At 54.9% G+C, this 13160-nt stretch overlaps 1 protein-coding gene across 3 annotated transcripts in view; it reads right to left on the minus strand.

Moving 5' to 3' along the window:
- The window catches only part of KCND3 (potassium voltage-gated channel subfamily D member 3), a 223857-nt gene extending 214962 nt beyond the window's left edge, over positions 1 to 8895 (minus strand). For 2 of the 3 annotated variants that reach the window (XM_027973102.3, XM_060412538.1), the window contains exons 1-3: positions 8698 to 8895; positions 5710 to 5892; positions 628 to 1805 (exon numbers count right to left, since the gene is read on the minus strand). In XM_027973102.3, the coding sequence (XP_027828903.1) occupies positions 628 to 1733 (1106 nt within the window). In that variant the 5' untranslated portion in view covers positions 1734 to 1805; positions 5710 to 5892; positions 8698 to 8895. The remainder of the gene's footprint in view (positions 1 to 627; positions 1806 to 5709; positions 5893 to 8697) is intronic. The other variant, XM_042252447.2, reaches the window with a different exon arrangement.
- Positions 8896 to 13160: the final 4265 nt, after the last annotated feature.

Below are 13160 nucleotides of genomic sequence, written 5' to 3' on the forward strand. Positions count from 1 at the left end.
GGAAAAAAAAAACAAATCAGGTGCCCCACTTTGCAGAAAACCCAAGTTCAGAGTCACTTAGAGAAAGTCTGCTCAGAGCTCCTGAGCCCTTGAGCATCTGTGGCAGCAAAAAAGAAAACTTAGGCAGAAGAGAAAACAGCCTGCATATATACAAAGGAGAGATGCAGGGAGGCTCCAAAAAGAGAGTTCTAGGGTCTCCTGTTAATGGAAATCTGTACCCTCCTGACCACTGCTCACTGAACTTCTCGAAGCATTCTTCCTTCCTGCTGCCCTCTTTTCCTCCTCAAGGCAGCCCTTGCAAGCTCAGGTGCGTGTAAGAATGCAGCAGTCTCCACTCACTCCTCCCCCACCACACGCACATACCCAGAACGCATGGCTGAAAAAGGACATGGTGACAATTTCCCGTGTTTTGTAAAATACATACCCTACTCCTAAAAGAAAAAGTTCAGAGCACTCATCATCCCTGAACAAATCACTTAGGTGCCTTCCTCTTCTGATTAGCAACTTCCCTTGCTCCCACAACTTGGGGAAGTGACTCCAACCTTCTGCGTCCACCTCGGACACCATCCGCAGTGTCCCCGCCAATCCGACCCCCGCCCCTTCTCCAGTCCAACAGCTCCGACTTACCCTAGTGTGGTCATGGTGACGATGGTGTACCAAAAGGAGGCGGGGATGCTTGTGAACTTGCTGGCGGAGGAGCCCTTCTCGGCGTAAAACATCACAGTGGCGAAGATGATGATGGCCATGGTGAGGGAGAAGAGGAGGAAGCCGAGCTCCGAGGCGCAGCTCTTCAGGGTGTAGCCCAGGATCCGCAGGCCCTGGGAGTGCCGCGAGAACTTGAAGATCCTGAAGACGCGGAAGACCCGGAGCGTGACGAAGGCGCCCGACACGTCCTCGTTGTTGGTCATGACCAGGCCGATGTAATAGGGCATGATGGCCACGACGTCGATGATACTCATCACGCTGCGGATGAAGCGGTAGCGGCTGGGCGCCGCGAAAAGCCGCAGCAGGTACTCCACCGTGAAGATCATGACGCACGCTGTGTCCAGGCAGAAGAAGGCCACGGAGTAGCGCTCGCCACACGGCAGCTCCTTGCTCCCGGGCGCCGTGCCGCACGGCACGGTCTCCACCACGTTGGTGATGACCGAGACGGCGATGAAGAAGCCAGTCACGTAGTAGAAGACCAAGGCCAGCGTGCTGGTGTGCGGGTTCTCGAAGGCCCGCCACATGGTCTGGCGGAAGCTGAGCGAGGGCATGGACTCCTGGTTGTTCTCCGAGTCGTTGTCGTCCATGAGCCGCTCGGCGTTCTCCCGCTTGCGGTCCTTGTACTCCTCGTAGCAGCAGTCGCCGATGATCTCGGGCAGAATGCCGTAGAAAGCCAGCTCGTCGTCGTAGGCGGAGATGCACTCGTAGCGCGGGTAGTGCAGTTTGCCGGTGCGGTAGAAGTTGAGCACGCAGCGGAACACTTCCGGGTCCCGGTCGAAGAAGTACTCCTTGGTGTCCTCGTTGAAGAAGAACTCCTTCTCCGTGCTGCCCAGCAGTGTGTCCGGGTAGCGCTCCAGCGTGGTCCGCCACGTCTGGAACCTCCGCCCGCTCACGTTGAGGACGATCAGTTCATCCTGCCGCTTGTTCTTGTCGGCCGGGGCGAGGGGCATGGGGCAGTTGGCCACCGGCATCCACCCGATGGCCGCAGCCCGCGCGAAGGGCAGCCAGGCTGCGACTCCGGCCGCCATGGTGACTCCAGCTCCTGGGCGGCCACTGCTCCGCCACCCCGCACACCAGCTTGGAAGTTAGCTCAGCAACCCCTGGAGACAGGAGGAGAGAGCAGAGAACCCGTGAGTCCCCTGTCTGCACCCGAGTGGGAGATGGCACACAGGGAAGGGTCATCAGAAGTGAAACAGCAAACATCTGGAAGGGGAATGAATGGAACTGAAGTCGCCCCCAAAGAGAGGGGCCTTGATCGCACCTGATCTTGCAGTAATGTGGGATCACCAGATGTTGCTGACTGCCTGACAAATTGTCAAGTTCCAAGAGGGCTCAGGAGCACTTGGAGGGAAAACCTCTTTAGCAGAAAGATCTGGGAAGACGTGGGTAATAATCAGCTCCAAAAGGTTATGGTGTTATTACAAATTTAAATTGGGAGAGGGTAAATGAGTTCTCATTAAATGAATTTAAAAGTGGGATAAACATGCTAATTTTTATTTCTCTCTTCACCCACTACGGCAATCAGGAATGGGGTGTGGAGCGGGGAGATCAGGGAAACACATTCTTTCTACTCCTCACTGGTGAGGAGGCTGGGGCTGCCCAGGACTCGGGAAAATTCTCTGAGATGCCAGAACTTGGTGGAGTTCTGTCCCTAAGTTCCATGGAGAAGGCTGACCCTGGTGGCGTGCTACCCTCTGCGACATTCAGCTGGGACATTTGGCAACCTCATGGCCAGTCATGCTCTCAGAGCCATAATAGAAAGATGTGGGAGAGGCTGGGAGGCTAGGGTTCCTCCCCCACCTTGTAAAGGACTGTTGGATTCTTGGTTCACCTGCCTTCCAAGCATTGTCCTTCTCCCTCCCAGAGGAAGCTGATCCACACTTACTGCCATCTCCAGACTCCTCGCCTCCCGTCTCCATCTGCCCACCATCCCTAACTCCCTCAGGTTATATAACAATACCCTTTCCCGTGCCAGCCTCTTTCACCTGGCCCCACTCCACCCTCAGAGATTCCTCCGGAGCTGGTCCACCTTGGCCCTTCACTCACCGCTCTCTGAACCGGGCTGTGTACATACTTTCCCATCACCTGCATGGATGGAGGGAACAATGGCATGGAGAATTATATTTGGCTTTGGGAAACAGATTTACCTTCCCGAGTCTGGCTTTTTAAAGACGGTAGTGAAATGAGTCTGCAATCCCCAAATGTATACCATCTGTGGGGAGACACGTGGTGACACAGAAACACACGGAACAGCAACGGGGAATTGTTTGGGGTTGACACGCTCATTTTCCCAGATCCTAAACTGATCTCACAGAGCCAATCCTGACTCAGAATTCTTTGGACCCTCTGGAATTCAGCTGGTTTAAATAAATGAGACAGAGGATGAATCTCGTAAGGAGATTTGATCTCATCTTTCCTTGTAAACCTGTTTGCTTCTCCTGACTGACTCCCAACTCTGCTAAGTTTTCCAGATTTCTCCCTCCTCTCATTCCTGAGCCACCCCTGGACTCTGCCACCTGGAGATTTCTGAAACTGGACAGGTGGAAGCTGGGTCTACCTCCTTGCAAAAAGCTGCTCTTCACCTTTTGCTCACAGCATCCTTAACCCCTGGCCCGTCACATTGGCCATCTTCCTCACTGCTGCACCCAAAGATGCAAATAATTGCCAAATAATGATACAGTAGGTCTCTGCCCTAATAAGGCCTCGCTGCCCTGAGTCCTCTTTCTCATTGGTCTGTTTGTCTCTCACTCCCCCGACCTCCATTTCTCCTGTTCCCAGTAAATCCATCCTGCTCAGGTTAATCTCCCTAAAGCAAGATCTTCCCACGGCCTACCAAATCAAGTCTGAACTCTTTGGACTTGCATTCTGGCATTTTCACAAATGGATCCTGGTTTATCATTCTAGCCCCATGTCCCAGGCACCTATCCTAGATCCTAGATGGGCTTATGCATAGTCCTTGGGGGTCTGTCTGTGGGCACTCTTCCTTCTGTTGGGACTATCCTTTCCCTTCACCCAGCTCTCCTATTAGAATCTCCCCTGTGCCTTGCTCTCTCTGCGATGCGTCTTCCTCTCCCCACTCTGAAAGTCTCTCCTCCTTTGGGAGGAGGCTCTGTTTGCTCCTCTTTCCTAGCACCTATCATCCTCTTGCCTGGGTTACAGACACTCTCCACGAGTCTTATCATCATGGCCAACAGTAATTGAGCACTGACTTTATGCTAGGCACTGCACTGTCTCCAATGGATCAGCTCATGTATTCCTCCCAGCAACCCTAGGAAAAAGAGGTCTGAAATTCAGCAGTCGGCCAGCTGGAAGGGGGAAGGACAGGGACTACAGTCCTGGACAGGCAGTCTGACCCCACACCACATGCCCTGAGATCCTGTGCTACACTGCTTCTCCAGGTCTTCCTGTAAGAAGAATATTAGGTGATGTTTACTGAGGGCTGACTGCCAGCCAGCACAGTGTGGCACACTTACATGGCATGGACCACTTCAATCCACCCCACCAACACCCATATGGGGCAGACACCACCGTCGTCCCCATTTTGCAGATGAGGAAGATGAAGCCTGAGGAGGTATAACTGGCTAAACGATGTAATGATTAGGCAGGGAGATTTAAACCTGGGCCATCTCAATGTGGAGTTTGAGGGAGTAGCCAGGCCTCTTCCCTGCTTTCCCCATCCCACATGAAGCTCCTTAAGGGTAAAGGCCATGACACTTCTATCTTTACATGACAAGTCAGGAGGTAGTGTAGTAGGTGCCCAAGCTACCGATGATCCCCAAAGGTGGGCACAATAAAGGACAGGTAGGAATCCAGATTATATAGATGCCAATTGCAATCCATCGATTTTATTCCACACCATCCGGGTTTTCAAGGCTGGGCATTCTCTCTCCACTCAGTAAACTCTGAAGACAGATCTAAATAAAATGAACCCAATTTAAGTGCCTCCGACTCACTGTGGCTCTCAGTGGAGTTTTCCCAAGGAGCTGACCTCTACCTCAGTTTCCCCTCTGCTTGCTAAGGAGCATGTTCACAGGACTTTCTGCTTCCTCATAAAGGGAGGTTGATTCAGGTGCCACAGAAGACATCGGGAATGACAGTGACATTCCCTCTAAATGTCACCAGTCAGAGAACAGAAAAACAGCACAGGCCTGATGAGCTCTTGATTACGGGAACTGAGGAAAGAACAGGGGGATCGTTTACCCACGGCAATGAGTAATCCATATGCCGCTGATAGAAGATTGGGGAACACATCCCATGCATTTTATATCTTTCTTCAAGAAATGTACCCTTTTAACTCCCTGTATCTCCTTTAGGCTACTAGGAGAATCTGTAGTCTCTAAGCACACACTTAGCTAGGTTTTCTGAGGAGCAAGAGAAGTTTGGGAAGAAAGCCTGCAGTTTAAAGATTGGTCACAAGATAATTCCAATTCAGATTTAGCTAACATTTATTGATCACTGACTATGCAGTGGGCACTGGTTTAAGCACTTTTTGCAGCAACAGTTAATTAATCCCACAAAAATCCTATGACATAGGCATTTATGCTGACAGGCTTCAGGCAAGGAGCTGAGACTCCTTCAAAGTGGCTATGTTCTGTGTATATAGGAGGTGACGATTTTCCAATAGGCTACTGATCTGTTGGTGCTAGTAGTAAAGAACCTGCCTGCTGGTGCAGGAGCCAAGAGAGACACAGGTTCGATCCCTGGGTGGGGAAGATTCCCTGGAGGAGGAAATGGCAACCCACTCCACTATTCCTGCCTGGAGAATCCCATGGACAGAGGAGCCTGGCGGGCTGCAATCCATAGGGTTGCAAAGAGACACAACTGAAGTGACATGGCATGGCAGCATGGCATGGCAGCTCACTGTCAAATGACTTCCTTGACCTAGGTGTAGCCAAATACTGAAGGTCCTTTGGGAGAGAGCAGGATGCAGGCTCTACCCACCCCGTCCCCAGGCAGCAGAAAGCATGGGTCTGGAAGGCCCAGTACTCCCATTCTAATTCTCACCTGAACTTGTGAAAGCAAGCCACCATTATCCTCTGGGCCTCACAAGCCTCGTCTGTCAAATGAGATAACTGGACAAGAAAGTGACAAGGAGATCTCTAGCTCAAGCAATCCTTGATTCTACTGGATCCAGGACATCAAGCCTGTAGCTCAGGTCTCACCAAGGTCTCTTCCTCACGGTGTCCCCTGCAAAGCAAGCAGTAGAGCCTCTGGGTTTGTTGCTGTGGGGACAGAGTTAATCTGAGCCTCCTTTTAACAGAGGCGCTTCTGGGAATTTCTGATGAGGCTGGTGCCCAAAAAGGGGCACACAACCTGCATTGCTTAGAACTCAAGGCAATCAAAGGCCCAGTTCATTCACAGAACCCCTGGCCACACCCATGGAGGGAAAAGGGGCCCGGGCTCCAGATTCTGGCCCCTGGACCTCTGAGTCTTAACATCCTTGCTTTATCCCAGGATGAAGCTAAGAAAGGCAGGAACTTGGGGGGTTCCCATGGCAAAGAGTAAGAGCCCACAGAACCAGCAGGTACCCCCCTAATACTCTGCTTGGGCCAGGTATGCAGTGGTATACCCTGGGAGAGTGGAGCCCTCCCACTACCATTCTGCCCGTGCTGTTTCACCCTGACTCCCAGGCCTCACTCCCTGGTACCTGCTGCGGCCATGCTGAACCCCATCACTTTACCCTCCCCTCCTCATACCGATCTCCTCTTCTCCAAAGTCTCTGGGTATTTTACAAACTACTCTCAGATGAATAATTGAGAACTGGGGAAGGAAGAACAGTCCCTTTCTATCTATCATAAAAGCCTCTGGTCCCATAGTCGAACTTTCATCCCATGTATTAAACCAGGACAATCTTCCCAAAGAAGGCCAGGCTGTCTCCAAAGCTTCAAGCCCTGTCCCCTTGGTAAAAGGTACCAAAATGGGAGGAATCACCCTATTGTTACTTCTGTGTGTGAGAGAGTTTGTTTGGAAGTGGAGGAAAAGTGTCCCATGCCTGTGGCCATGCCCGCCATCCCCTCCATACAAGCCTGCAGGCTTTACCCAGCTCAAGCAGGGCTTCTCCAAGACTCTCACCACAACACTCGCACCCTGACAGGCACCAACGCCTCCTGGAGCCGACCTGGGTATGAATTCTTGCAACAGGCACCACAGTGCGGCCCCATTTCCAGCCAATAGCACGGCACAGGCCTCAAATGCCAAGGTTTTACTAGGACGTGGACGCCTTACAAATGAAAAATCTGAAGCTATTTTTGTTTTTGGCAGAAGAGTTTGACAGTGGGAAAGATGGGGGTGGGGGGAGGATGGGGAAGAGACATTTGAAACAGGTGAGCGCTGAAATGACACAGGCGGGAAAAAAAAATCCTAGAAAAGGGAAACACATTCCCCCTGCTGTAAACAGGCGGCCCTGTTAGCCAGCTTCTGTGGCGGAGATAGAGGGCCCGATGTGGGCAAAGTGAGCAGGCCACCTGTCCTGGGGACTGACACTTAACCTGAGCACAGGCACAAGGCAATGGAAACAGCATGTCACCAAGATCTACCCTTCAGTGACCTCGACAGACTACTGGGTATGGAGAGTCTCGTGAAACTTTTACTTTCCACAATGTTTCACTCAGCCCGGAATGGAGCCAGTCTGGGAGCGGAGGGTCCTGACAACCCAGAGGGCATTCTCCTGTGCCCACAGGGTTTGGGTAAGCAGCCATGAAATTGGTAGGGTGTCGAGATGGGGATCCTTGGGATGCAGGCCTGGGACACACACAGAGATCCTCTTCTCCTGCAGTGCCTCTCCTAGGCTGGCCAGGGCACTTTTCTGAACTCTCGGGTTTTTTTCTCCAGCCTCTTCAACAACAAAAGGAAGCAAGCCGCTAATCTTTCTTCCTCTGGGGGTCCCTTGTGTACTTGCATTTTGTTGCATTCCAGTAGAGGCAGGGGAAAATAAACACATCTATTCCAGCCCCTGTGCCAACATGTCCACATGGGAAAAAGGTACACATGCTTTGCATTGCATTCTTGCTGGCCCAGGCCCCCTTTCTACAGACATTAAATATCTCGGTTCCCTTGAAGTGATGGTAAATAAGGCGTAAATTTAACCATCTCTGTTACATTCATGCAAAATACCATCACGAACCACATAGAACCAGGTCTTGAAAAGATTGCCTTGTACCTAGGATCGGGAGAAAGTTCAGGCACCCTCTCCCAAGAAATATAACCGAGCCTTCTCTTTGCTATAAGATTCCAGGTTCAGAACCCCAGCCTGTTGCTGACATATCACCGCTGCCCGGGATAAAAGCAGAACATCTTGGACTCGATTCAAATGTCAACACTAAGCAAGTGCAGGAATTTAGTTGATTCTAGGTAACTTCTCTTCCCAGTCCCTTCCGCACCTCATTCCTAGTGTAAACATCTCGCAAAGTGAGTCTTTCCAACGGCCTCCCCCGGCGCACTCTGGCCCCTGGTGTTGCTCAGAGACCCTTCCCAGAGCTCGCCGAGGGCAAGCGGCGTCGGGCAGGACCAGATGTGCGGGCCCCCGGCCTATGGGAGGCACACCGCCCGATCGCCCGGCTGAAGAACTTTGTAAAGCGCCCCAAACTGCTCCCCGCTTCCACCCTCAGCCATTGCTCTCCTTCTCCCCTCAGAAGGAGCGGGGGACCGAGCGAGCCGTCGCCACCTGCCGCCGGATCCCGGGGCGCTGCCTCTGGCACCCCGGAGGGAAGGCAGGCCAGTGGAAGGAGGGCAGAGGTTCACACCCCCACCTCCAAACCTCTCAGCGCCTAGCTGCCCGGGGGCGGCTCCGCGGCCCGCGGGAACCGACGCCTCCGGGCCGGCTGCCTGCTCCCCCGCGGCGCCAGCCCCACCCCCAATCCTTCCGGCGCCCCAGCGCCCACCCACCCGGGTGCGGGAGTGGGAGGGTGCCGCGTGGGCAGCCGGAGCAACAGGCGTGGGAGCAGCGCTGAGCGCGCTTCCTGGCTCCGAAAGGCTCGGTCGCGTCCCTCTTACCTTCAGCGAAGCAAGCCCCGGGCCCCGCACCCCGCGCCCCGCGCGCGCTAGGAAGCTGCCGCCGGGAGCCGGGGGCCGCGGAGGCGCAGAGCACCCAGCAGCGCGGGGAAGCGCCCAGCGGCCGCCGCTCGCACCGCTCCTCCTCGCGAGCCAAGTCTCTCCTTCCCTTCTTCGCTCCGTCCGTTCGTGCGTCCGTCTGTCCGTGGGGCCCTCCCTCCCCCGTCGCCGCCGCCGCGGCCGCCGTCGCTCCAGCCCCGGCTCGGCAGCGCGTCCCCTCCCCGCCTCGCCGCTCCGCTCGCGGGCTCGCGGGCTCGCGGGCTCCCTCGCTCGCGCCCTGCCCCCGCCGCTGCCGGCGCCGCGCGGAGCGGAGCCCGGCGGGCCACCGGCTGCCTGGCGAGGTCCCTCTCCCGAAGGGGGAGGCGATGGGGGCGCGGCGCGGGCGGGGCGGAGAGAAGAGTCCGGGGGAGGCGGCGAGGCTGCGCCCTTGCCTCCCGACAGATCCCCGGCGACCGAGCGGCTCCAGGCCGGGCCCGAGAGCGCGGAGGGAAAGACGAGGAGGACCCGGAGGCTCGCCGCGGGAGGGTGCCCAGGGCGAGGGCGTTCTAGGGGGAGTGACTCCCCGCGCGAGGGTGTGTGTGTGTGCGTGTGTGTGTGTGTATGTGTGTGTAGAGGGGCGCGCGCGTGAGCCAGGGTGGGGGGCAGGGAGACGAGGCAGAGCCTGGTGCGTCTCCCCGGGCCAGTGGAGGAATCTTAGGGTGTGCCTAGAGGTGGCAGAGTGTGCCGACGCGGGTGTGGGCGCGTGTGCCAGCGAGGGTGGGCACGGGGGTGAGCGTGGCAAGGTGAGCTCGGCCTGGGCGTGGAGGCGGAGCGGGGAGTAGGCGTGAGTGTGAGCTCGGAGGCGTGTGTGCTGGGGACTCGGGGAGAGGTGACAGGGAGCGTCAGTGTGTGCGCGCGTGGGGTGTGTGTGGACCAGCTGGGTGTCTGTTTCTCGCCGACTGTCCACGCGGCATCAGCACTTGCCTGCGGCCGAACCCTGCCACCTGGGGAGGTGGAGCCCGGCACCGCGCAAGCTTCGTAGCTCGCCGCGGCCGTGAGCTTGGTGTGCTGGGGCTGGAGAGGTCCCGGGAGACACACAATGCCCTTGCCCCACGTAAGAGCCGCTCTTCTTCCGGAGCGCAAGGGGCACGACCCGAAGGTAGGGATTCGCCCTCCTTTCCTTCCACGTGGACTCAGGACCTAGACCCCAAAGTCTGGACTTGGGAGCGTGAACTCTCAACCCGAGTCCGCCCGGTCCCTCGATCCCTCTCCGGAGCCTAAGGATCCCCACTGCCCGGTGGCTTGGCCCAGGATGGGGAGCAGGCAGTCGGCAAGTGCCCAATAGGTCAGGCGGATGGAGCCCCGCAGCATCCCAAGAGAGTGGTATATGGCCCAGACTCCCACACTCTCGGTCTCGGTTCGCAGAGGGTTCAGTCCGCGCGAACGGTGTCGACCCCAGCGGCTCCAGCTGTCCCCGCGTCCAGAATCCCGAGATCTCGGCCTGGATGCCCGGAATCGCCTGGCGCTCCGGAGGCGAGGCAGCTCCGTGCCTCAGCAGGGACCGAGACGTAGAGCTTGAGCGACCACAGTTCTCGGTGTGAAACAGAGACCGAGGGTGCAGAGTGCGGTGAAGGGTGGGAGTGCTTGAAGGGGGCTGGGAAAGAACCTCTCTGAGTCCGAACGAGGCTTCTGGCTTTTATGAGAACCCTTAGCCCTGCTGTAGATTAAGAAGTGGGGTGAGTCATGGTGGCCTGAGCCCGAGCGGGCTCCTGGCTGGCTCGGAAGCCCTCATTCACCCATTCGTCCCACTCCCCGCAAAGCCCCCTTCAGCTTGTCTGTCTGAAAGGTGTACAGTTGGCCCTTGAAGAGCTGGGCGTAGGCTCTATTAGCATTTGCCAGGAGCCCCAGGAGCGGTGTGGGATTTGCATAGTGATTTGCATACAGTAATAATGATTAACAACAGTGCCACTCCCTGGCAGATGGGGGGAAGAATTCGGGGAAGGCCCTGGCTCTGCTCCCACCTCCCTCCTCCCATCCCTGGGGAAGAGCTAATTTTCTCACAACTGCTGTGACCCCTGAGAGTTCTCAAACTCTGGGTGAGCAGGTCTGGGGAGGGGCAGTTTCCTTCAGCCTTGTCCAATTTGGGAAAGTTAAAACTCGGTGCTTTTTTTCTTGGGGCTTCCCAGGTGGTGCTAATGGTAAAGACCCCTCCTGCCAATGTGAGAGTCATAAGAGATTGGGGTTCAATTCCTGGGTCAGAAAGATCCCCTGGAGGAGGACATGGCAACCCACTCCACTATTCAGTCCTGGAGAATCCCATAGACAGAGGAGCCTGGTGGGCTACAGTCCAGGGTCTCGAAGAGTCAGACAGGATTGAAGCAGCTTAGCATGCACACATTTTATTTCTGCCCAGGTTTGAACTCTTGCGCATTCCCATCTTTGTTTTGCATCTTGCAGGTAGCTCAGGGGCTGGGTCTGCCCCATAGCTTGAAGGTTTCCAGGAACAGTTAGCTGGGAGCATCTTCCTCCTCCAGAAAGATATACTTGTGGGACAACTGTGCTCTCCTGTGCCTGGTCAGCCCTGTTTGAAGACAGGACATTGATTCAGGACATCCCCTGCCCCCGCCCCACCTTGCCCTGCAACACACACACACCTCTGGACCCATTCCTCCCAGGTTCACATCTCATCATTTAAGTGAAGTAGCTGTGGACTGTATTCTCCTTTCTGTTGAGAAGATCTAGAGAAAATATAAAAGACAGATTTCTAGTCTAGGCCAGTGTGGTTGTTACTTACCAGCTCTTCTCACAACCAGGTGACCTGGAAAATGAGAGAGAGAGCAAGTGATGGGCAGAAGGGAGGCCCCTTGACTGGCAGCTTGAAGGAGCCACTGCCTGGAGATGCTTCCCTTGCCTGGGCTCCATGCCCTCCATTGCATCTTTCCAGCACTGCCTGGCCTCGCCTTTCCCCTATCTCCCTCTGGTCTGGCCTGGCCAGGATTCTCACTTGCATTTCCCCCATGACACGGCCGCTTTTCCTTTAACTCTCAGCTTCTATTTAAAAAGCTAATTTGGGAGCTTGTCGATGCTCCCAATTCAGATATTCTAAATAGGAACTGAAAGTTAGGAGCTGCCAGGGCACTAGAATTCTTTCCTTTGCCACCGGCACAGCTAAGGCATTTGTTCAGTCAATCCGCTGGCCGTGGCCGTGTGTGTGTGTGTGTGTGTGTGTGTGTGTGTGTGTGTGTGTGTGTGTGTGTGTGTGTGAGAGAGAGAGAGAGAGAGAGAGAGAGAGAGAGAGAGAGCGAGAGAGAGAGAGAGCGCGCACATATGAGTTCAGGGCTTATTTCAAGCTATCTTTTCTATTTAAGGATGGTGCTCCTATGGACGACTGTGCTCTGTGTGTCCTTTCCAAGCTGTGCACACATGAGGATTCTTCTTTAGTCCCTTCACTCTGGCCGCTATTTGCAGAGCTTGTCACTGTGTGGACTATGGGGGTAAGAGGCTGCCCCATCAACTCTGCAGCCTCCAAGTCTGCTGACTTGCTGGAGCTGGTGTCTGCTTGGGGATTTCCCAGGGCTTCTCTGCTCAGGTTTGCTCTTAGAAGCTGTGCCTTTGAGTGTCCATAAGGGTTGCTTCTACCTTCATTGCTTGTGGTTGGACTACTTCACCAATCTTCCCCTTGATGAGGCAGGGGTTTGGTGGGTGGAACTGCACCTCTTAGGGTTGCTGGCTTTTTATATTCAGGGTGCTGTGTATCTTGGAGGTAAATAAACAGACTTTGAAGTCAGACTGCCTGAGTTTGACCCTGCCTCTGCTGTTTACCTGCTGTGTGATCTTGGGGAAGCTACTGAACCTCTGTGCCTTGATTTCCTCATCTCTAAAATAGGAATGTGCCCACATGCTAAGTCATTTCAGGAGATGCAAGAGGTGTAAGAGACGCGGGTTCGATCCCTGGGTCAGGAAGATTCTATGGAGTAGGGCATTGGCAGTAGGGTTCTTTACCACTAGCGCCGCCTGGAAAGCACAAAATAGAAATACATAGAACTATCTACCTTACAGGGTCTGGTGAAGATGAACAGTTCTCACAGGTAAAGCACTTAGAGGGTGCCTGGAACATAGAAGGGTAATATAACTGGTGCTTATCTTTGCTGTTCAGGGCAGGAGTGGTGCCGGCAGGAAGTGTGAGGAAATTTGCCTGGAGAGGAAGGTAGAGGGACAAGACATACACAAGACAGACAGATACACACCTCTGTGCATATAATGATAACAATGCCAGGCCACAGCTGGGGATGGGTCACGCTCACCTGGATGAAGTGTTTGTTTTTCAGCCCCAGAGAGGGAGACCTCTGATGAGGAATAGAGGAAGTGCCACAGGAATAGGGATAAGGCAGGGGCTGGATCATGTCAGAAGCCCATGGAGCATGTCC

Source organism: Ovis aries, chromosome 1, assembly GCF_016772045.2.
Source record: "Ovis aries strain OAR_USU_Benz2616 breed Rambouillet chromosome 1, ARS-UI_Ramb_v3.0, whole genome shotgun sequence".
Taxonomy (NCBI): Eukaryota; Metazoa; Chordata; class Mammalia; order Artiodactyla; family Bovidae; genus Ovis; species Ovis aries.